General features: G+C 46.7%; 1 protein-coding gene across 3 annotated transcripts in view; it reads left to right on the forward strand.

The window, feature by feature from the left end:
- SLC25A22 (solute carrier family 25 member 22) overlaps positions 1-24,194 on the forward strand; it is a 318,065-nt gene that overhangs the window by 261,606 nt on the left and 32,265 nt on the right. For all 3 annotated transcript variants that reach the window (XM_086957761.1, XM_086957763.1, XM_086957762.1), the window contains exons 7-8: positions 19,768-19,942; positions 21,597-21,751. In XM_086957761.1, coding sequence (XP_086813887.1) covers positions 19,768-19,942; positions 21,597-21,751 — 330 coding nt within the window. The remainder of the gene's footprint in view (positions 1-19,767; positions 19,943-21,596; positions 21,752-24,194) is intronic.

The raw sequence follows: 24,194 nt of genomic DNA on the forward strand, positions 1-24,194 counted from the left end.
TTTCCGGACGCTGCCAATATGGGTCCCACCGGCCACGTTTCGACTATTAGGATCTATGATAGTCGGATTCCTCTGGGGCTCGGGCCGCCGGCGGGTGGCCCTCAGGACCCTGATGAGGCCGAAGGATGAGGGTGGGCTTGCAGTGCCGGACTTTGAGAAGTATTATTTGGCGGCGCAGCTCCAGACCTTCACCCAGGAGATCGCCCGGGAATTCCGGGGCCCAGAAGACAGAAGGGGTACGGGTATAGCCAGGCATGTTCTTTCCTTCATAGCGCTGCGACAACGTTTGGCCTTACAGGACTTGTCGCTTGAGGAGCGGACCGTTCGCCTGTGTTGGAACCGAGCTCACGCCCGGGGCCACCTGAGAATACCGTATGCGCCCGAAATACCTTTGGGGATGCTGACGGCTTTGCCCCATGGCGGCGACTGGTCGCGGTTGGCGAACTGGGAGGACGCAGGCTTACAGCTGATAGGTGACCTATACGAGGACGGGGCCCTTTTGCCCTTTCAGGAGCTCATCGATCGCTTCGAGATTCCTCGCGGCGACTTTTTGTTGCACTCGGCCCTTATCCGAGCGATTCAGGCGCACTGGAAACATGGGCAGGAGGAACCCCCTTTATCTCCGGTGTGCCAATACGTGATGATGTCTGCGGGCACGGTGAAGGCGGTCACTTGCCTTTATAGCAGACTGATCAATGAGGGGCTGGCTCCCCTCACTACTCTGAGAACCCGTTGGGAGGTGGACATTGGCAAGGAGATCCCGGAGACGACCTGGTCCCAGCTGGTGCGGCGAGCCTGGAAGGGCACACGCCACGCCCGCTTTCAATTGGTCCACTACTACGTGCTCCATAGAGCTTATCTGACCCCGGTGAAAATCAGGCGATATTTTGCTACGAATTCAGGTGACTGCCCCAGGTGCCCAGCCCAAGAAGCGGACCTTCTCCACATGTTGTGGGCCTGCCCGGGATTATCATCCTATTGGGTAGAAGTGGGGAAGACCCTGGAGGAGGTGACGGGGAGATCCTTATCGATTGACGCGGCGGTGGGACTCCTGCACTGGTTCCCTCATACCCCCAAGAACAAAATATCCAGCAAGTTCATCGATTTGGGGCTGCTCCTTGCTAAGCGGGAGGTGACCAGGAACTGGAAGGCACGAGCTGGTCCGACGGGAGGCCGATGGCACAGCAAACTTTTGAAGTGGGCGGCGGGGGAGAGCACACTGAGATACCAGCTAGCTTGGAGGCAGCGTAATGAGAAGGCGCAGGAGGCAGCGCTGGAGTGGGAAACGTTAGTGCAGGCCCTTAGGGATTATTGCGCCCCCAGTGACTCTGACAGCGAGGATGCAGCTCGTCCCATGTCCCGTTAGATGATTGAACTTTTCAGCTCTGTTGTTTTCCCCATGGGTCCTTTAGCAGATCCTGTTGCGGTAGTTACCGTGCGCTGATGGCGGGGTTGGGTAGGGGTTACTTTGGTTTTTAGCTTTTTGAGGGTGGGGTTTTCTTTCTGGGTTTATAGGCTTGTTTGGAAAAGCAGATGACAGACAGTGGATCATCCGGACCAGCTTTGACATCCTGCTGAGCCCCCATTGACTTTCGCCGCCCGACCCCAGGGTTGTGGGCTGAATGGCTGTGTACGAGAAATACGGCGGGGGGACGGAGGGTTGTGCCTCGTTGATTTTGCTTGTTTTATAATGCTGGTCGATTATGTAACGATTTACTGATTCCTGCAATAAAAATATATTTAAAAAAAAAAAAAAAAAGAGAGAGATGAGGTTCTGTGTGGATTACAGAGGACTCAATGCTGTCACCAGGACAGATGCACACCCTATTCCAAGGGCAGATGAGCTCATTGACAAGTTGGCTTCTGCCAAATATTTGAGCACATTTGACTTGACAGCTGGCTACTGGCAAATCAGGTTAGCTGAGGAGTCTAAAGCCAAGACAGCATTTTCTACCCCTAGTGGGCATTATCAATTTGTGGTAATGCCCTTTGGTTTGAAAAATGCACCTGCCACCTTCCAAAGGTTGGTGAATCAAGTCCTCGCTGGGTTGGATGACTTTTGTGCAGCTTATCTGGATGATATTGCTGTCTTTAGCTCCACCTGGGAGGATCACCTGGTCCAACTGAAGGAAGTGCTTGAGGCTCTGCAGAAGGCAGGCCTCACTATCAAGGCAACAAAGTGCCAGATAGGGCAGAGCAAGGTTGTATACCTGGGCCACCTTGTAGGTGGAGGCAAAGTTCAACCACTGGAGAGTAAGATCCAGACCATAATGGACTGGTCCCCTCCAACTACCCAGACTCAGGTCAGAGCTTTCTTGGGCCTGACTGGGTACTACAGGAAGTTTGTTAAGAATTATGGGTCCATTGTGACTCCTCTTAATGATCTGACATCCAAGAAGATGCCCAAAAAGGTTCAGTGGACAGAAATCTGTCAAAAGGCATTTGATGACCTGAAGAAGGCCATGTGCTCTGCACCTATCCTGAAGAGTCCTGACTACTCAAGAGAGTTCATTGTCCAAACAGATGCTTCTGAGTTGGGAGTGGGAGCAGTGCTTTCACAGCTTAATGTAGATGGCCAGGACCAGCCCATTGCTTTTATTAGCAGAAGGCTGACCCCCAGAGAGAAACGTTGGTCAGCTATTGAGAGGGAGGCCTTTGCTGTGGTGTGGGCCCTGAAGAAGTTGAGACCATACTTATTTGGCACTCACTTCAAGATTCAGACCGACCATAAGCCCCTCTTATGGCTTAATCAGATGAAGGGTGAAAACCCCAAACTACTCAGGTGGTCCATTTCCCTACAGGGGATGGACTTTACAGTGGAGCACCGCCCAGGGACTGACCATGGCAACGCAGATGGTCTCTCCAGGTACTTCCACTTAGAACATGAAAACACAACTGGTCAAGGTTAGTCTAATGTCCCTGCGTTTGGGGGGGGGGGTTGTGTAGGAGAGTAGGGTCTGCTATCCTATGGTCACCCCAAATTTTTGCTTTTTGCTTCACTGGTTTATGACTTAATGTGGCTGTGGGCCTGCTAATCAGACCCACAGCCTGCTGTTCTCTCTCTAAATTACTGCCAATGCACTTTAGGTGCCTTACGAATTGGAACTGGTTCACCTTATTGGCCCCTGTAACAGTGTACCCTAGGTACCCAGGGCATAGGTGTTTCCAAGCCCTACCAGGGGCTGCAGCATGTATTGTGCCACCTCTTGCCTGGCCTCCATATTTGACACAACTGGCTGATCACTCAGCTGGGGTAAGTTGGTGTAACCACCTCTTACTTAGATATAGTATCCCTGTATCTAACCCTAAACTGGACACATATGTTCCCACTCCTATGGAAGGCCTCATCAATCCTGGAGGCAGAGTGCTTGGAAATATGTGAGACGGTGTTCTAGCATGAGCTGAGCCCGTCTGCAGCTGTCGGGAACCACTCCCTAAGCTGTTCCGGGATATTGCCATACCATATACTCTTAAGTGCATTATAATCCTCGCGGTTAAATGCTATCTTTGGTTTGGCTTTATCAAAACATGTTGAGTAAGGTGTCATACAAATTGGAATACTATCCCCTCAACAGTTCTGTCGACGGGGATAGCATTCCACCCTTCTAGAGGGACACGACATGTGTGTAGCCTTAACCCCGGTTAAAGTTAACCAGAGCCTCAGCATCACAAAATGGATGCTGCCACCACAGACACGAGTCTGACCTCCTGCTGCTGGGAGTCCTTCCAGCGAGGGAGGCTTGGACAAAGGGTTTCCTGCCTTGGGAGGTGCGAGAACCACCCCAGACAGGGTTTTGTGTATTGGGTAGGACAGGGCTGAATAGATTGAGACATGCCCGGGGCACACAGGTGTCCCCGTGCATAAGCCAGTCCAAACCGGTCCTGGGACTTTCCAGACCCAGGCCTGGCGAGGAGCTGGACAAAGGAAAGGGGGTGTAACCGCCCCCTTCCTGGTTCCTCCCAGAGGAGGGACCTAGTAGGTGATCCACCCCTCAGATTGGGAATAAGAGTGGGAGCAGTGCCATTGCACAGCAGATCATCCTGAAATCAACTTTAAACAAGAAGAAGACTGGACTTCGACATTCTGCTGCACAGAAGACTGAAGAGAATCTCCCTTGTGGCCTAGGAGTGGCCACCCTGTGAACACAGGCACCAACCAGCAACTCGACGTCTGCTTTGCCGCCGCCTCCCGCCGGAGCTCGAGCCCAGAGCCTGACAAGACCCAGACTCCCAGACCTCTCACAGCCCGATCCACAGTCCCTGCAAAGAAGGAACCCGTGGAGGCACCGAGTGACTTGGGACCGGACCTCTTGGAAGACACTCGAAAAGCTGACTGCGCAGCAACCGAGGCATCCTCGTTGTTGTGCTTTGGGGACTGAGAACCCCCACCACCGAGCAGCCCTTGCACCGAAGAAGAGCCCTCCAGCATCTCCACGATCTGCGTGGGGCCCTTTTGCATTGTGCCACTCGACGCGCCATCCTGGCCACAAGCCACGTGGTCAGCGGCCATCTTGGCGACGAAACCGACGAACTACACTGCGGGTCTGGTTGCTCCAGACTTGCCCAAGCTCCTGTGAAGAGGAGCACCCGCTCTGACCTTGCTGGTCCGAGTGTTAAGCATATTTCGATTCCTGCATGGCTTGCATTAGCCAAGGCCTGTTTGCTCCGATCAAGTTGCCGACACCGCCAACAGCGAGAAGCCTGCGTGGGACAGCTCGTGATCGACTCCTGGACGTCCTCGACCCCCGGTGTCCACGTGGCTGCAGAGAGAAGCTACACCTCAACGCCTGTTTGCACCCGACATCGCCTGGTTCCAATCTGGTTCCACGGTAGTCACTGGCTAGTGACTTTGAACATTGTCCCCTCTGCTTTCAGGTCTTCACATCTTCAGATCCACCCTTGGATCCACCGGAACTCTTCACACGAGCCGCCTGCAGCATCTTCAGCTCCAAGCACCATCGACCAGCGTGACGAAACCCGACACTACTTCGACCCTGTGCACCCGCTTCCTGTGGGTGAGGTAACTCAGCTCCGCCGGTGTTCCTACACTGGTACACATCTCAAGGGCCTGTGTCTTAAGTTTCAGCGTTCTAGGTCACTCGGAAGGTTCCAAACTAACTAACTTTGTACTTTTTACGCACCATAGACTTTACATTGGAAAGTGCGTGCACGTTAGACACTGCACCCGAGTCCCGCGGGCCTTTCCCGACTTAATCACTGCTAGTCTCGAATAGCTCCAGCGATTCCCAAGGCCCTAGGCCTGTTCCCGTTCCGATTGGTATATCTTATACCACTTTCTTAGTATATGGTTTAGGTGGCCCCTAGGGCTCATCCATATTGTGCAACTTTTGTGTATTTTAAACTGTCTTGTGATTTAACGCTTGTGCTTCTGTGCTCATAAAGAGTCCAGGGGATTTTATAGTTAATAAATCAATATATATTTTCAATATATATCTGTGTGGTGTCCTTTCATTTGGTATTCAAGGGGGTTGTGTATGGTAATACAGCTGGCTTCACATGCCTTTCAGAGTTTAGCCTAAGACTGCTTTGTCCACGTTACCACTAGGATAACTGGTCTATAAGGTTGACTTACAACCAATCATCATAAGGGTTGCTTGGCATGGTACAAAGTGATCACTAGAATTAGTGAGCATTATATACCAGGCCAACTTCTCACAGTAGCCTCAAATCATCCGAAGAATCTGCCAGCTAACTTAGAAGTCTGTCTGGAAACAGTGGCCACATGGATGGACCAGTCGTGCCTCAAGCTCAATAGAGACCAGACCGAGTTAATGATCTTGGGCAACTACTCAGACTCCATATCTGGACTGTATTATCAACAGAAACAATGGCCCAACCCGTGATTGATTGTCAGCTCAATGAATCATATACTCACAGTTGATCATTTTCAAGGCTAAGTGAGGATTAAAGTTAATCTCCTCTACAAGGGTGCCGGAAAAAAGAAGAAAAAAGTGGTTTTCCGGCACCCTTGTAGAAGCACGTTGCTCTTTCTTCTACCGTTCGCTCTGAATATTGTATAAATGTATATATGAAATTTCTCGCTGTGTTTGGAGTAATCTATTAAAACTCCTTTTTGTAATAAATCAGTATTGCTAGGTGGTTGCTTTTTTAACAGAATGAATATTTTTTGATTAAATCCACAAGAGGAGATTAACTTTAATCCTCACTTAGCCTTGAAAATGATCAACTGTGAGTATATGATTCATTGAGCTGACAATCAATCACGGGTTGGGCCATTGTTTCTGTTGATAATATTGATCACCCAGGTCCAACAACCGGTTTGGGTTACCCCATTTTTTATAATGGTTCCATATCTGGACTGAGCTGGCCCAACTGCCTTGGCCCCCCGCCAGCCCCTAAAACCAAGATCAAAAGCTTGGGAGTCTGGCTGGATAGAGCTCTTATATTTGATCACCAGGCAGTGAAGCTAGCTGCCTCCTGCTTTGGTATCATCAGACTGATGCAGAAAATTATTCCACTTCTTCTGACACCTGCATGGTCCAGGCGTTGGTTCTCTCCCGCCTGGACTATGGAAACTCCCTTTACCTTGGGCCCCAAACTCCACTCTCAGGAAACTGCAGGTTGTGCAGAATGAATCAGCCAGAATCCAAAAACACACTCTGCTAAGCCTGCTCTTAAAACACTGCACTGGCTGCCAATAAATGAACGCATAATGTTAAAATCATTATGTATAGCTCATAAAACTCTTTGGGGTATCGGTTCCAAAATCAATCACTCCCTCAATACCTTCTACCACCCCTTAAGATGCCTCCTTTCAGCGAATGTGTTACTGGCATCTGTACCTAAAATTAAGAGAGCCCGCTCCAGGGGCCATACTTTCTCTTACAACGTTGCTAGATTATGAAACACCCTTCCTATTCATCTCTGCTCAACGCCCTCCCGTCTTTCTTTTTGGAAGCAACTGAAGACTTGGCTTTTCCAAAATATGGCTTAATTTCCCTATTCCATCTGCTCGCTGTCACTAGCACTGGGATGCCTCTGGGTAGTTATGCGCTTAACAAATGCTAATTCATAGAGAACGTGCAACACCCTACCCAAGTTTCCAGAGATGGTTCTAGTTGGTATAAAGCTGTTCTGGTCTTCATGTATAAGCTCCGGCATATGTGGGAGAAGCCTCATCGTTAATACTTATCTTGGAATTTTTAAATCTGCATTCAACATGGATAAAGGGTGATAGCCCTCTGGACTGACTGAGATGGACTTGTATTTAGGTAGGGGATGCCTCCCTGGATGACACCAGCCGATATACTAGCCGCAGGGAGTCGGTGAATACCGTTTCAAGTTTCGGAATCCGTGTTGGGGCAAATTCTGAATAAAATTCTATCAGTAGGCCATCTGGGCCGGGCGTCTTCTCTCTAGCCATCTCTTTGATGGCTTGTCAGATCTCCAATGCTGTCACTGGCCCCTAAGGTCTCTCTGAATTTCTAGATCTAGACTACATATCAGTAGGGACGTAGGGAAATATTCCTCCATTGCCGGTGGAACGTACTCCAGTTGATCGTAGAGAGTTTTGTAGTAACTATGAAAGGCTACAATTAAAGCCCTTGGTATATACAGAAGTACCCCTCGATGCTAAGTAACTGCATTATATGCGAGCCTCTTGTTTCCAGGTGTTCTAACCATGCTAGGAGCCTCTCCGACATCCCCTCTCCTCATGCGTCCGATCTTGGTATTCTTGCACGTCAACTTTGCGTAGCCGTTCTAAGACCTCATTATAAAAAACCTCCTCCTTAGTTAGGTGGGTCTCCTGGAGCATGACCACTTGTGCACCCGACGGCACAAATAACAGTGAATACTATGACGTTTGGAAGCTGAACCCTTTTATTACAGGACATGCATTTGCCATGGTGCCTGGCTTAGAACCCCATCCCGTATTCCAGGTTTTAACCCTTTTTCTCTGCTTCCACAGCTTCCCCAGTGCCGGCCAAGTCTCCTGCTAGTGACTAATCCAAGAAACAAACTCCCCAACCATAAATTCCTGCATCCCAGGGCAATACAGCAACGGCTGACCGTCCAAACTTATATAGGAAGAAAATATTAGTGAGGGAAAGTTCCCTACTGAGTCTCAATGGGGTCAATATAAAAGGGGGAGCTGGTAAGCCAATCTGAATAAGAGGCTCTAAGGGACACCAGCCTTCCCATCTATGGCAGGAGCCCATATCCGCCTCTGCAGCTGAATTCCAGCCAGCAGAGTCTTTTTTAGATAATATCTTCAACTAATTGTGGAGTGATTATCTGTAGATTCTTTCCTCCTAAGGCCAATTTGCCTGAATCAGAACTCGGGGAGCGGCGCCCGAGGACTTGACCCCAATGTCCACAGATCTCTGCTAGGATACTATATCCGCCTCTTTCGGTTCCTCCGTCTGCGCGTGGAGGGACCTCGTGATTCGAGGCCCCCTTTTGGCCGTGTGGTTCGTCTCCTGAACTTACATTTGCATTCCCGGGTTTGTCAGGTGTCTCATCGAAGACACTTCTGTTTTGTATATTTCTATCCAAGTCCACACAGCATCTGGGGTGTCACAGAAGGATGTTTTGCCATTAAGCACAATGCGGAGCTGGGCTGGGAACATTAGAGAGTATGTATGCCTTCTTCTGTGAGTGCCTTCTTGGCCTCTCCGAAAGAAGCTCGCTGTTGTTGTACTTTTGCTGTGAAGTTCGGGAAAATCAGGAACTTGCTATTGTCAAACTCATATAGGCCGTGTGTGCGTGCCCTCTGTAAAATAATGTCCTTATCTGTCTAGTGCTCTCTCCAGAGCAAAGAATTTAGTAAGGTGGTTCATCGTCACCTCCAAGGAGAGCCAGTGTGCTAAGAAAGCCACTGTATCTGACCCTTTGATTCCCTCTGGTAGGCCCACCAGGCAAATATTATTGCGGCAATCCCTCCCTTCGGCATCTTCCGCCCTCCTTTCCAAGGGGAGTGCCCTTCCCTCGATATCTTCAACTCTGTGGGTAGTTGCTTTGTGGTCTGAAAGGATATCTTTCAGCATCTGCTCTGTCTCCTTGACTCTGTCTGATAGCTTGTGGTGTTCTGCTAGTGCCACTGACACTGAGCCAATGTCTAGTTGGAGCGTGGACTTCGTATCCAATACCATGTGTAGGTGGGCGTTTATCGAGGACTCCTCTTCTCCATTCTCTCCACTTCCACCTGCAGGGCACATTGCCTAAGCCTAGTTTCCCCCATTCCCCCTCCAGCAGGGAACCAAGCACACACTTGTAGGCCTCCGGTGGCAGCCCCGCAATATCCAGGTAATTTTCTGCTTCTGCCTGTGGGGAGTGTTTCCCAGTAGGCCTCTCCCTTCTTTGTATCCAAAAGTAATCCTCACAGTACCTCCAGGCTACCTATGTTCTAGGTAGGCACTCTGGTTATCCTGCCTCGTCCATGGGGGGAGTTTCCATTTCCCTCAATCTGCACTAAGGCAAGGTAGGGAGCCGATTCCACCTCCCCGCACTCTGTATACTTCAAGGGCAGCCGTCCATGGAGACTAGTCAGGAGTCTGGGCCATCCATTCCTGTCGCAGTATGTTTGCGTGGGGCCAATCACTCCTGAGGGAAATACCCAGTCGGACCACAGCACTCTACCTTTCTTCCCCCGGATGGACCGGACACACCTCGCTGCTCTTCAGCTCCAGACTGGGTCTCCTACTCTTCGGCTCTGCAGCGAGCGTGTCTTCAGGTGAGCCTGACGTCTCATGTCCTCAGAGCGGCCTCCGGGCCCTCTCTACTTAGCTGTGATTTTTTCGGACCCGATGTGGTTCCCGGCTCTTTCACTGTGGTGCTCCGTTGTTTGCCAGTTTCCTACCTTTCGCCAGAGCGGCCCATGTTTCTGCTTCAAAGTGGCAACTCCTAGGGGCTCAGTAACTCCGTTCTGTGGCTCCGGCCGGGGTTGGTCGCGGCTCTCTGCGGCACTCTCCATCCTCACACCCGGCACTCCGCTGAAGGAAAAATGCATGCCCTGGACCCAGGCCACATGGCGCAGTCAACCCATCTGTAACATCTCAGGTTGCAAGAGACGGAGCCACCATCTTGTCCCTGGGCCGGAGGTACTCCGCAGGTTATATCCACAAGGCAAAACGCCCTTGCCCACATCCGCTGGCAACAAGAGATTCTGCTGAGACGGAGCCACCATATTGTCCCTGGGCCTGAGGTACTCCGCGGGTAATATCCACCATCCAACGCCCTCGGCCACATCCGCTGGCAACAAGCGATTCTGCCGTCCCTATGGCCTCAGCTCCCTTAGCTGTAAGGGGCCTCCATGGACTGGGGTCGCGCAATAGTGCAGGATTTCGGAGGTGCCGGCGCAGAGCCTCGGAGCTACCTTTCCGCCATCTTCGGATCGTTGGCCACGCCCCCAACAAGACCATTGATATTCACAAACTACACTTCTAAAGTTACTACAACCCTTAAGCTGTCAGAACAGACTCAAATGTATTGCACCCCATATATATGATTTAAACACATAATTTTAAACAAAATTACGCATAAAAATGTTAGAATAGCAATTTCTGAAAAATTATTTAAATTATTATTTACACATTTGTGTTTAAACTCATTATTGAATACAGATGTGATTTTGATAAGTATTTGTGTTGTAGCATTCCATTTTATTAGTTTAGTTTAAAAGTAAACAAATATAAATTAGTTTACGTTTATATTTGAAATTTAAAATACTTTTAATAGTTAGTTTCAAAGAATAATAAACGTTAATAATTTTCCCTATACTTTCCTACTGGGAGATTCTCATCATGGAGGCGGAGAAATGTACCTATCTGTGCCAAGTTAGTTCAATGTAACCTTACCTTTGTTAATCTTGTTTTAGGAGTCTCCACCTCCTTAATTGAGGGGGTGGAGGCATGCAAGTCTACAGCTAGGTGTAAATCTATACTCAGAAGTGCTAAATAACAAATACGTGTAAAGTTACTACTAGCTGTAGTAGAAAATACACACAAGGAGTAAATATACACGAGCATATTTACGTTTGGGACTAGACCCCTCCGTGGCTATGGAAATATATTGCAGGAAAATGCTGTTGTTTTTCGTTGTTGCAGTCGTTTAGTAGAAAACAATGTTGCCCTTATTGTTGTTTTCATTTGCAGCAGGGCAAGCATTTAAGTGAGCCGTATGTTAATAAGTTCCACTTTCTAAAGCAATGCGTGAGCTATTAGGGAGGGTGATACCAGTGTTTCAGAGAGATAATGGCGCCCCGTGTGGGGAGCAGGGGTTATCACTCTCTGGCTGGCAGGAAACCGTGATCTTTTCACCGAAAACTCCTTGTTACCAGCCCTGAGTGTCAAGTACCACGCATCAAGGGTTATATTAAAGTATTTTAGTGCTGGTGTCCGCATCGCCAAACTAAAATGCATTAGTCAAGCATTTAAGCACTCCCTCCAACTACCCCAAGCGGCTGCAGTGAAGGCGCGGCTGGCAGAGTGGCTATAGAGTGTGTGTTCAAACTAACAAAAATACACAATACATGAACTCTGGGTGGGTGCCTTGGGTAAATCATTTAATCTCTCACATCGGGCAAGCCCAGCTAACAAATACGTGCTAACATGGGCAGACATGGTGGTCATAAACAATAAAAGACAGACCATCCGATGCCACACATGGAGATGTGTGAGCGTGCACTTTTCTTATTGATGTAATAAACTGGCACTGTGCAGGCAAACCAATTCCCATCAGCGAGTGATAGTGCCCCACGTGGATCTGGGCACCGCACCTGACAAGTGACTTGCCCCACTGCACTGACCACACAGGGTGATTGACCCCACAGGCAGACAGAATGGTGTCTTTTTGTGCCTGGGCAACCAGGAGGAGGTCGCACTTACTGACTGGCACGTCAGTCCTTGTGTGACTAGTGAGAATACCACTTATTAGTAACGGCAAGCGGTCAGAGCGGCAGTGGCGGCTCCTCTGCTATGGCAGAGGAGCATCGCCTCACTGCTTTTAAGCAGTGGGAAGTAGAAACATAAAATTATAATAACTTAGAGGTATTGTCATTTTATGCTTCGCGTCCTGCTGCTTTGCGGCCAGGCGGGTGGTCGGGCTGCTCTGTTCTCGGAACAGGGGAGGAGTGGTGTGCCCACTCCTAAGTGCACAATGACTGTTTTGTCAGCCCTCTCGGGCCGCCCACACCAGTCATCCGCACTTTCCCCTTTCTCCAAGCAGGCTGCATTATAGCCTGCATTCAGAACAGGTCCACCCCTCCAGCCCATGGCTGAGCGCCCTGTCAAGGCGCTCAGACCAATCACAATGCTGCATTACAGCATTTTGCTTGGCTTAGGTGAGGGAGCATGGCTGCCTGCTTCCTGTCTTTGAGTCGGAGGCAGAAGAGCAGGAGCAGAGATTCAAGACCTGGCCTCAAAGTACGTTTTAAATTTTTTTTTTTTATATTCCCCCGTCCTGACTCTCCACCCCTGTGCAGAGCGGGCCGTGCCGTGTGATTGTTCTCTACTCCCCCTTCTGGCCATATGGAACCCGGAAGCAAAATGTATTATTTTATTATGCCCACACTAGTGTAACTGACTTTAGGGACGACGCTGGAGCTGATGCTTGTGATTCTCCGACTGCAGCCCGTAGCCCCCTACCCACTCCAGCTGATGAACGTCAGCCCCAAGGCGTCTCCACTGAAGATAAAGCTAGCGGGAGAAAGCGCTCAGCCTGGAAGGCTCTCTTCAGGCACTTGTGGAATGGCAGCAGTCAGATGAGTCACACACTCTCAGTCTAATGCACTGTCCTTAATGACTGCACTGTCCTCATCTGATCTCTGCAGCATGTGTGCTCAAGCATTCTAGGCCACCATTCCTGTTAGTTTACACTGCTCAGAGGCATGTTTTTCTAAATTAAAATTTCAAGCTGGGAGCACAGAAATGCCAGGGGATGAAGGTGGGTTATTTTGTGTTTCACACAGAGAATGCTTGGTATTTATGTATTCATCATCAAAGTGGTGTGTGGCATTTTCAAGCTCTATGCAGCTGCAAAAGCCAAGCTATCAGTATCCTATGTAATATGCTGCTCGGATGTCCTGCTCTGAAGCCAGGTTTAAATATCTGCTGAAATTTGAAACGGCAAAAGTGATAATGCCTAAATGGGCTTGCACTCTAACTGCTGCACGAGCCACTGCGGCCTAGGTCTCACGACAAAACATAATCTGAGAAAAAAAATATTCTATAATTATTTTGTTCATCTTTGATTTTAGGTAAATGTAAATTGATACTTGTATAGCGCACTACTCACCCGCAAGGGTCTCAAGGCGCTTGTACGAATACCGCTGTGGAACCCATCCTGGCTTTCCCTGTGAGGCGTCCACTCCTGGGCACCCCCAAGGTGGGGGCCAGGCATCCTTAGCGTTGTGGGGGCCGTTGTGGAGATTAAGCAAGCTATTGCCCAGAGTTGCAGAGTGGGACTCCATGATTAGAATAGGCACCGAGGCGAGAATTATCAGGTCCGTGGAATTTTTGAGCCCAAGACCCGCCGAGGCGGGGAATTGAACCCTGGTCCCGGGCTAGACCTCTACATCAGGGTCTGCCGCTCTAATCATTGAGCCACACTTCTCGGTAGGCAGGTAACTACATACACAATAACCACATACCTAAATGAAAGATGATAAATCATCCAAGGTAAAGAAATTGATGAGAAACACATTTTTTTTAAGTTAACGTCATGAAACCCCAATTACTTAATGCAATCACTGAAGATGTTTTTGTGTGCGACTAGAGAGAATTTATTTTTCCATGGTATCACAGTGGGAAGGGGTAGTGACTTCTACATTATAGTTCTACTAGGTCACAGCTTGTCACCGACAGCACTGTCGATATGCACAATGTTTTAAAATTGTACTACATACACTATAAGGTAGGCTGCCTCAAAATATGCAGAGATTTAGTGTTAATTATCAAGCAAGTGTTGACCTTTCATTTAAGGTTTTTTTTTAGTAGTTTAAAGATATTTTAGAGTTTCTAATTTCATAAAGGGGTGCAATTTGTGATATGTCTCTCTCTCCAGGCACTTCATTGCTTGGTTTTACTCGCAAGACAGTGTCACTCGAAGTGTCACACATTTGGCAGCTGAATGTCACTCATAAGTGCACTACAACCATGGAAATGTCACACATATGGAACCTTAAACTGTGGCAGCTGTGTGTTACCCATCTATTTGTCTTTTACTTATGAAAGTGCAGTGGGTCTGGCTTCCTCTATCCAACTAGGTTGACCTATAAAAAAAGATCAAAATGAAGCTAGAAATAAAACTGGTGAGCAAGGCACGAAGTAAGCCGCATTTCAGGGATGATCATATCTGATGATCATATCCTTATAGTGAACAGTGTATTATTAAATGTTAGACTATTGTTAATTTACAGTCTGCAGCGGTTCCAACAACTACTTTCACAGAAATTGCTGTACCCGTGAATTATTTTCCATAATTTACTAGAACTGCTTTAGCCTATAAAATCAGTTTATAGTCTGATGTAATTCTTGACTCACTAAATAAACAAAACCCACAATCCAGGTTAATCAATCGGCTGGGCAAAAACTGACCCTCCCATGCAATCAGTAAATGCTTTTAGCTCAACATTGCAAAGAACAGCTGCTACTTCCTTCACTTCTAAAGATAAATCTACTTCTAAAACAGGATGCATTAAACCCCAATCTAGTGGCATATACAGTGGCACGCTCGGGCAATGTTGCCTAAGGTCGTGTGGTTTATTATGTCACCAGAACTTCTTAATGATCTTAAAGGATCATAATACACAGCAATACGCCCCTTCGTATTCTTTTTAGGTCTCGCCTACGCAGAGCGCATGCACTGCATAGGAAAGAGACATGTAGCCATGTATTTCTTTTTCAGGCTAAAACGTGCATGCGTTCCATAGCCTTCAATGGCAACGCGTGCACATTTGGCGATACCCTTGCGGGAGCGAGCTTGGCACCATAGGTTTATAATTAACTTACAAATACATGGTGCCCCTGGCTCGCTCCCGCAAGGGAATCGCGCATGCCCCCTCCTCTCTCCCTCCCCCCTGCTGCCAGCACGAGGCGCACACGCTTGTTTCAGTTAGTAGTAATCAGCTGTGCAACATGCGTTTTTTCGCCGCCCCCCACTGGAAGCTCACCACCAGTGCCTCGTTCACGGCTTGCTCCAGCAGCACGGAGATCCAGGAGCCGACCTACAGCTCCCCGGCTCGGAGGCACCCCACTGCCTCCTCCTCTCCCTTTGCCATGGCCCGCCTGTGTAGTGCAAGTGGCGGCTGCGACAGGTCACTCCGGAGCCGGCCTCTTCCGCCCCCCACTACTTCTCCTCCTTCTGCTCCTATGGCCTCGCCAGCTCTCCGGGGCACTTGTGCCGGGCGGGGCAGGGATGTTACGGAGGCGAGGTCACCTCTGACAAGAAGAGCTGGTGTGGGCATGACGTCACTCCGGGAGCTACTCTGGGTCGGGGTGGCAGGTTACGGTGCAGGGGTCCGAAAACTGTGAAGCTCAAATGCACAGGGGAGCAGGAAGCTGCATCAACACCATGGCGGCGCAGCTTAAGCAGGATCCTGCTGGAGATCAAGCACAAGTAAGAGCCTGTGAGCCGCGCATGCAGAGGACTCGCAGGGGGAGCTCGGCCAGCGGGACTCTGATGAGCAGCTGGAAGCTGGCCAGGCCCTAATCTAATTAAAGGGGCTACCGCCTGCCATGATTAATGAAGCGGTAGTGTGCGCAGGCAACCCACCCCTGACCTTTACAGCTGAGCGTGCAAGTTAGAAAAGTATGGGTCTCACTTAGAGACGGGCAAAATCTGAAATTGCACTTTACCAGAGTGTATTTGCCCCCCCCCCACTATCTGTGCTCTGTACTGTACCCCTGAGAGCACCCTTCAAACTTATACACACCTGCAGCCCAAAACTTTATTCTGAAATTTTATAAGGGCTATTATAAAGGAAGGGACGTTAAACGCCATCAAATGTGAAATTAAATAAATCGTGTTAAATAAGTGCAACTTGTTATGTTAAATGTAAAATTTGACGCTGTCAGATATTTTTTAATGGAATTTACAGGTCAACTTTAAATATCGATCTATTACTTCAACAGTAAAATCACAAGTGAACTCGGCTTTACGTTTATTCTGGCGTTTACTGGTTTCGTGCACAGTTAAAAAAAAAAAAATATTTGTGGGAACAATGTTCTATTAGTGGGCGGTACGAAGAGGAGACGCTTGGTTTTGCATGCTGATTTTTTATTAGCATTCTTAAAACTGTTAGCTAGTGCAGTGCCTCAAGGCATAATAGACAAATTGGCTTTTAAAAACAAGGGTACTATATTTCTAAAGTACTTTGACATCTAATGATGTTACTTAAATGCACACTGACGTTAACGAAGATGACAATACCGGAATGCATTACTATGTGAAAAGAAAAGCCCAATCTGTCTCCCTGTTCCTTTGTAATATGGAGTCATCTTGTAACCTATTTTAAGTGTCCGCGATTACTTAACCATGGTAACTGGGAGAAGCAGCAAAGTAGCTGGCATCCTGCAGGTTTGCCAACATGTCTTTATCTGTAGAGCAGCTAATGGTGAAGAGAGTGACATCCTGCAGTAAAACGGCGTAAATCTAGCAGGAAGCGGTCTCTAAAACCATTATTTGCACATTACTTTCAAATCTGCCAGCACACCCCAGGTCTGCCTTAAATTACAACGGAGCCCCAATAATGCTAAACACTACAAAAATCTGATAGAAATCTGTACATACCGACACGAGTCACAAGCCATGTGTTTGGGTGTTGGTGTACTCTCGTAAGCACTGCCCATCAAGACGTACCACACTTCAGCGTTTAATTGCACACATTAAGATAAAGCTCTGAGCATATACCCCTCTTGCTCCTTATCTTTTGCCAGCTTCACCTCTTTTACCCCTCCTCTCCTCTTATCCGTTCTCCCCTGCCTTTTACCTGCTATCTCCTACTCGTTGAAATACCTTCCTCTTTTACGTCCCTCCTTTTCTCACAACTACATCTTTCTTTGCATTCACAGCTCTCCATTTCCCTCCCTCTACATCTCGCTAAAAACACCTACTCTTCTCTTCATCTTTCCCCATTTTAATTGGCTCACTCTCACGCTTCACTGCCTGCACCCCTCCCCACTCACCCCTGTCCTCATTGCAAAGCTCTATTATACTGCATCATTTCCACGTCGTGTTCTCCCTCTGGCCAGACTAATTACAGTGGTCTCCCTCCGGGCATGTGTGGCACACGTGGGTTATTCTTCACTAGTGACCAGGGATCACACGCTGGCACCAGAGCGATCTGATAACTGGCATCTTTGTTTTTTTCTGTGTACACTAATGTGCATGCGGAACTCCAGCCACAACTCTCGCATAACAAAAAAGTTTAAAACACTGCATCTGCTGTCAGGGGCGCAATTAGACACAAACTTTAAAGGGGGGGTAGAGGGGGGTGGTAATTTCAAACTTGGGGGAGTGGGTGTGGGGGTCTATCTTTAGAACCAAAGGGAAAATTATTTGCGGAGTTTCTTTCACTCTTGTGGCACACGGCGTAATAAGGGACGTTCTTTTCTGTGCCCATATTTGGTCAATGATGAACCACAATCCACTAACATTAGTGTCAGCTACTCATAATTAACAGGGGTCTACGGTTTTTCTGAATGAGTTGGAACAAAATGAATGAAAAACGCTTCATATTAAACACTTTGGGCCAGCAGACCAAAAAACTTTTGGTACCTCAGATTCTTATGTCAAGGACAATCAATGGCACATTCTTACAGCCTGAAAGACTCTAATAGTTGTACAGGGATATTGTTATCCCTATGTGATTGGAGGTACTCAGAAGTTATTGTATGAAACTGGCATGTTACTGTTATTTGGAGCTTAAATAAACCAAACCCTATGCACCCAGTTCTGGCCATTGGTCTGGTATTTCGACATTTCATCCCTTCGGTATTGCAATGTAATCGCCACTCTGATATTACAAGGGTACAGTGTCAGGCTTAGAACATGAGGCACCAAAGGCTCCAGTTAAGTCTTAAAATTGCATCCGTTATGTTTGTTCCCCCTGCATATGTAACTCGATTGACAGCATTGCATTTGTCATTGCTATTTCTAGACCAGGTCTAGCTGCAATTTCACATAGCATATGAAAAGCACTTCACAATATAGAAGTTCATACTTCCAGTTATACAAAAATAACACTTTAAATACGCACTTCTCAATGCAGTTCTTTAATATGCTTATTAGTGTCAAAGCTTCTATATTAAAGAACAGTAGATGTTGTAGCACCCAGAAAAATGTACTGCCTGGCTAAAAACATATAAGGCCCCAAAGGCGAGACCTGTTGGCTATGCCAATGCTTTCACCATCACAACCTGCACGCAGAAACTTCACGCAGTCTTTAATGCGCCACCAGCCCTTAAACCGTCGCAATATTTAAGCAGAAGGTCTTTCCACAATCACAACCTGCACACAGTCTTGCACGTTCACAACCATAACGGAGTCTGTAACGCGCTACATCCCTTCCACTGTAACAATCTTTACAGATGGCCGTTCCACCATCGCACCCTGCACGCACAACCTTCACGCAGTCTTGAAAGTGCCACAGCCCTTGCACCGCCACAACCTTTACACAGCCTTTATCACGCCATTAGAACAGGCAGGGAAAGGTTGCCAGCATTGCATGGACAAAATAGAACACATGTTTTAAGTTAATTTTGTTTTTTATTAGGGTAGTTCCGTTGTATATAATGTTAATTATAACTTTGCAACATGCTGCACAACATTCACAATGCTCTACAACACAGATTAAAGACGTTAACAAAGCCAATAGCTCTGTATGAACACTTAAAAGGCCCCAAAGGCGAGACCTATTGACTATGCCAATGCTTGTTGTCTTTTTGTTTCTGTTTTTCTCTTCCTCACTCTTTCACTCTTTGCAGCGTGTGTACACCAGGAGAGGCAGTGTATAATTTACTTTTTTATTTTGCAAAGCCCCACTTTACTAACATAGCTGCAAACCAATGTGGCCAGTTTCGGGTTTAAGGAGATTGAATTAAATGCAAGGCTCAGATAATATGGCAAGAACAACGCATAATCAACAAATATAGCCCATTTCTTTTAGCACATTGGAGAACTGGTTGACCCCTTCCAAATATATTTCACCAGCATCGCAAAGCAAATAGCGAGAGGTTCTCTTAGTGCGGAAGTTAATTTAAGACCATGGAATAGTGAAAGAACACGTGGGTGCCTTCTTCACCATAGGGCTTTGTTATGCTCCCATTGTATTCCTGTGACGGCTCTGTGCACTAGCCTTATCCAGAACACATAAGTAAATATTTGCCATCTTCTGCCTAGCCTGGAGTACATTTGTGTGCAAAACTGAAATTGTGACTTTTTAGTAGAAAATGTTTGTACAAGGACACAAAATATCTTAACACGTCAGCTGCTCACTGCAGGGGCATGGTGTTATCTCAGAGCTGCTATGCATTGTAGTACAGCAGGGCTGAGACGGAACATCACACTTTTGTCTGGCACTGCAGCAAGCAGCAAGATTTATTTATTTATTTTTTTATTTAACAAAGATAACAAAAAAAGACTGATACAATAGACAAACCATAATTTCCTGAACGGAAACTTCCGTTTCCCTGGTGTAAACACATTTCAGAATTGTATGGCACGAAGAATAATGTTTGTGAATGTGTGTCAATTTCTAATTTCCGGTGATCTGTTCTTCTCATGTAGCTGCTCAGAGAAAGATGATGTCTGCCGAGGCCCAGATAAGTACCGCTGCAGGGACAGCAGTAGCTGCAGAGTCGGTGCCCCAGCCTCGACCTACAGCAATGCAGATCAGCAGGGAGCTGTTCAAGGCCAAAGGCATTGCAGGACTCTACAAAGGCCTCGGGGCCACGCTGGTAAGGTAGGTGTCGGAAATGCATTGAGCGGGAGTCCAAGGTACCAAATTAATTCCATCACAAAGTCATGGCACGCTCTCTGCACTGGGCAACGACAAAGTTCCCGAAGTGCAGCAGGGATCTGGTCACCCTTGATGTTGCTCATGTGCTCCTGTGAACAGCGTTTGGAGGTGGCTCGCTCAAGCCAATTGTTACACCTCGATCCCTCTACCAAATTCCAGAATACGGCCTATGGGGGATTCTCTAGTTGTAGTAACATCTCATATCAGGGTAAATGTGATAGTCCTAGAATAGGTTAGATTGTTTTTTTTTTTTTGGGTCAGACTGTACCTTATTTGTTATATTTCATGGCAAAATGTCTCTGCGATCCTTGCTGTTGTGTCCCTCCGTGGTTTGTTGCCATAAATTATGATCAGTATCTGCATAGACCCTTGTGTGATCTGGAAGACAGGATCATCCTTATCAAAATGTTATGTGCATTTGTAAAGCCCACTATCACCCGCAAGGGTATTCTGGTGCTGAGCAGGTGTGTGTGCCTAGCCCTGCCTATGAAGTAGATTGGTTAATTGAAAAGTCAGGTCTTCAGCATATTGTGGAATTCAAGAAGAGAGGAGGAGGCTGCAATGTGGAGTTGAAAGTCATTCTAAGCTTTAGTAGCAATGTAAGAAAACGCCTGTACTCCTAATCTGGTTCTTTGTATGCGTGGGATGTGTGGGTGGAAGTCCTTTGGAGCAGAGGTGTCTGGGTGGTTGGTGGAAGGAGATGTGACTTTTAAGGAAGGTGGGGCTTGAGTTTTGTAGTGCCCTGTAAGTATCTGAGAAGTTTGACTTGAGCACGTTTCTGTGTCGGTAACCTTGTAGTTCCCTGAGGTGTGGTCTGATGTGAGTTGTGTAAGGGAGGTTGAGAATGAGTCTGGCTGCAGAGTACTGGACGGTTTATAGCCTTCTAGTGAGTTGCTTTTGTGATCCTGGCATTGAAGGTATTCTCATAATTTAATTTGCTGTTGACTAGGGTGTGAGTGACAGTTCTTCTAGTGTTGTGCGGCAGCCATTTGAAGATCTTCCTCAGCATCTTCAGGGTTTGGAAGCAGGGTACAGGGACAGTGTTGTGCGGTCATGTCCATTTTGCTGTTGATGATTATTCCAAGGTTCCTCGTATGGGTTCTGGGTGTTGGTCCAAGTTCGGTCATCCCCCATTTGGAGTCCCATGATAATGTGTTCTTGCCTAAGATATCTTCTTCTGTCTTGTCAGTTTAATTAACATAGCACTTTCGGAGCTCTACCAATATTCCAGAGTATCGCTGCAAAACGTGTTGAATGAGTTTCTGAAGTAGTAGTAGTTGTGCCGAATGCAAAACTTGACAAAGCTACTGTGCTTATGAGGCTGTTATGGTGCTGTTCGTACCGATATGGTGTTTGACTGTACCCATCCAGACTGTGGCTGTGACAACAAAAGCTTGGTGTTCTACTCCATGGAATTCACAATGTTGAAACAAGTTTAACTGATTAAGAGAAGTCTGTGGTCATCTTTGCTCATACACACAAACTTTGCAATAACTAAGTGGTGGACCTTTTGCTGCAATACCATTTTTTCTCTTCTTAGTATACATTTGCTGACAGTATGGCTTTCTGAGAGACCTTTTTATTTTTGTCCTTTTAGGGACGTCCCATTTTCAATCGTTTACTTCCCCCTCTTTGCCAATCTGAACAACCTGGGACAGAAGGCCGGCGAAGAAAAATCACCATTTTATGTCTCCTTCCTCGCTGGCTGCGCAGCGGGCAGCATAGCAGCAGTGGCGGTCAATCCTTGTGATGGTGAGTAGAATACGGGCACATAGGTCTGGTCTGTAAAATACCAAGAATACGTTGTGGGAGATCGAGGGGACCGGAAGTTGACAGGCCTTGAAATTATTCCGAAGGGATTTCTCTTGTACATAATTTGTATTGTACTTCTGTTATTTCCAGTCTTGCAGTAATCCAACTGTACGATAACGAAGGGGCAAAAACAAAGCTATTGGTTGACCTCTAGTTCATGTAGTATGATGAGGCACAGTACTCCTGTAGTAGTACACTTTCAACCGATTTTAGTACATACTAGTGACATGATTTACAAATCTGGTGCCCAGTGGGAGTACTTACAATGGCAATGTGCATTTTGACAGACTTCAGGTGGGGGAAACATGGCAATTGCTCCAAATGTTTTTAAAACTTCCGCATGGGGTGGTCCACTTTCCCCAATTTGTTTATGATCTATATATAGAGGTTGCGATAAATATCAAGCACCAAGCTTAAACGTTTCTGTGGCAGTCAGCCATTATCCCCTCACTGTCTTCTATGAAAATGTATGCACAAGTTAAAACTATGCACAACTTGCCATTTTACATAATTTTTTAATTGGGAGTCGGCTATTGGGATTAGCTTTATGTTATGATACATTGCATTGTTTCTTTAGCAATGTATTTCTCTACCCTCTGTTTCTGGAATATGTACAACTTATCGCAACACATGAAATATTCAACTAACATTACCAATACTGAGCTAAAATTGTTTTCTATGTGTTTATTCGTTCACCTTGAAGCATCTGCTTCTCTCTTTTTTTTTGCAAGCATGTTTAAGATTGACAGGTTTGGACAACAATACAATTGATATAAAGACAAATGAAAATGAAATGCATTACAATATTTGAAACAAACAAGAATCATAAGCTTTGGAGATTCAAATAATTTAGAATATATGTTTGCCATTCTGGGTTTTCCCTCCCCCATGCGCTGCACTTCTACTCTATTTTTATTGTACTGCAGCAAACAACATGAACATTTTGTTCATGATTGACTCGCCTCTTACATCTCCTACCATACATGGTTAGTAAGAATTACACTTGTGACCAGCACCAGCGAGACACCTTCAGGAACCATGACTTACACTTCTGTGTTAAATATCAAGGAAATGGTTTTCTGAAAGTCACATATGCAATGAGGTGGCCTTAAATTATTTTCGATTAATGGGTTATTGCCTGAGGCAGCATGGCTAGATGCATCTATAAACAAAGCCAGATGTACTTGCTCGAGAGTGGTCTCCTAGAAGTCTGCACATCACCTAGAGCTGATCCTCTGGAAAGAGACTGCTCTGTTTGATAGCTCTGAGAACTTCTGATATGTTGGCTCAGGTGACTGGGCTGGGCCGGTGCTGCTCATCTTTCAGAACCATTTGATGGTGTAGACAATGCCATAACAAGAATTACAGCAAGCATGAGACTGTATCTTGCTTTTCGCTGTTTCATGACCGCCGGCCTTGTTGGTTTTAAATACATATGGAGGCTGGAGGGATTCCACCTGTCCCTCGCAGCAGAGTCCCTCATGCCTCACCCCTTTATCCTATACCATTAATATTTGTAAAAGAGAGGCACTTTATAACTCTGCTGGGAATTGCCTGCTTTTTTATTTGTGTTTGACGGGAAACTATTCTTCAATTGACAGATATCTTTCAAAGCCACTCTTCCTCTTGTTCGCAGTAGATCATTTCTTGGGAATATTTTTCCCAAGGAGGCAGGATGTCTCTACAAAAATTCAAGTACCTGTCCTAGATATAAGCAAGGCCTTCTTTCTTCATCTTCTCTGACGTCTTAAATGGATCGAGCTCTCGATATGCCTATAGTTGTCCTATTGAACAGAAATGTAGCCTCACCAAACTGAGGACTTCAGCAAAGGCTGCCTACTGCACTCCTGCACTGGGACAGAAAGAGTGCCTGGCCCAGTACAGCAGAGGCATTGCTTCCACTGGCTCATCAGTTGACTAGAATGCACTAGGAGTGCTCAGGGGTATCCTAGCAAAGTATATAATTAAACATTGTCCATGTACTTGGGCGTTTAGTTAGAAAGTATCCCAGAATTCTGCTGCATGCAGTGCAACTAACAATGCCCACACTTGATACAGTGCAAGCGCTACTTTACCTGCCTAACCAATAAAGCACCAGTTTAACCTCAGCCATTCCATACTAACTGCTAAAAACATTCATGCTTAATGTGATCCAGTTAAGCTGATTCCGCAATATCTTCCTTCAAGATATTACATTGTGGTGTAGCTTCTGTGACTAAACTTGCCGGCACAGCCTTGTAAAAGCAATACAAAGACAAGCAAGTGACAGAGTAAAATCATTGTTCTTAACATTTCTTTGTGCAAAACCTCAGTATATCACAAGACTTGAAGACCCATTGTTGCAGATAAGCATCTTCTTGTCTAAGCGACAATGGCTTACCTT

The sequence above is a fragment of the Lissotriton vulgaris genome, chromosome 2_1, assembly GCF_964263255.1.
Source record: "Lissotriton vulgaris chromosome 2_1, aLisVul1.2, whole genome shotgun sequence".
NCBI lineage: Eukaryota > Metazoa > Chordata > Amphibia > Caudata > Salamandridae > Lissotriton > Lissotriton vulgaris.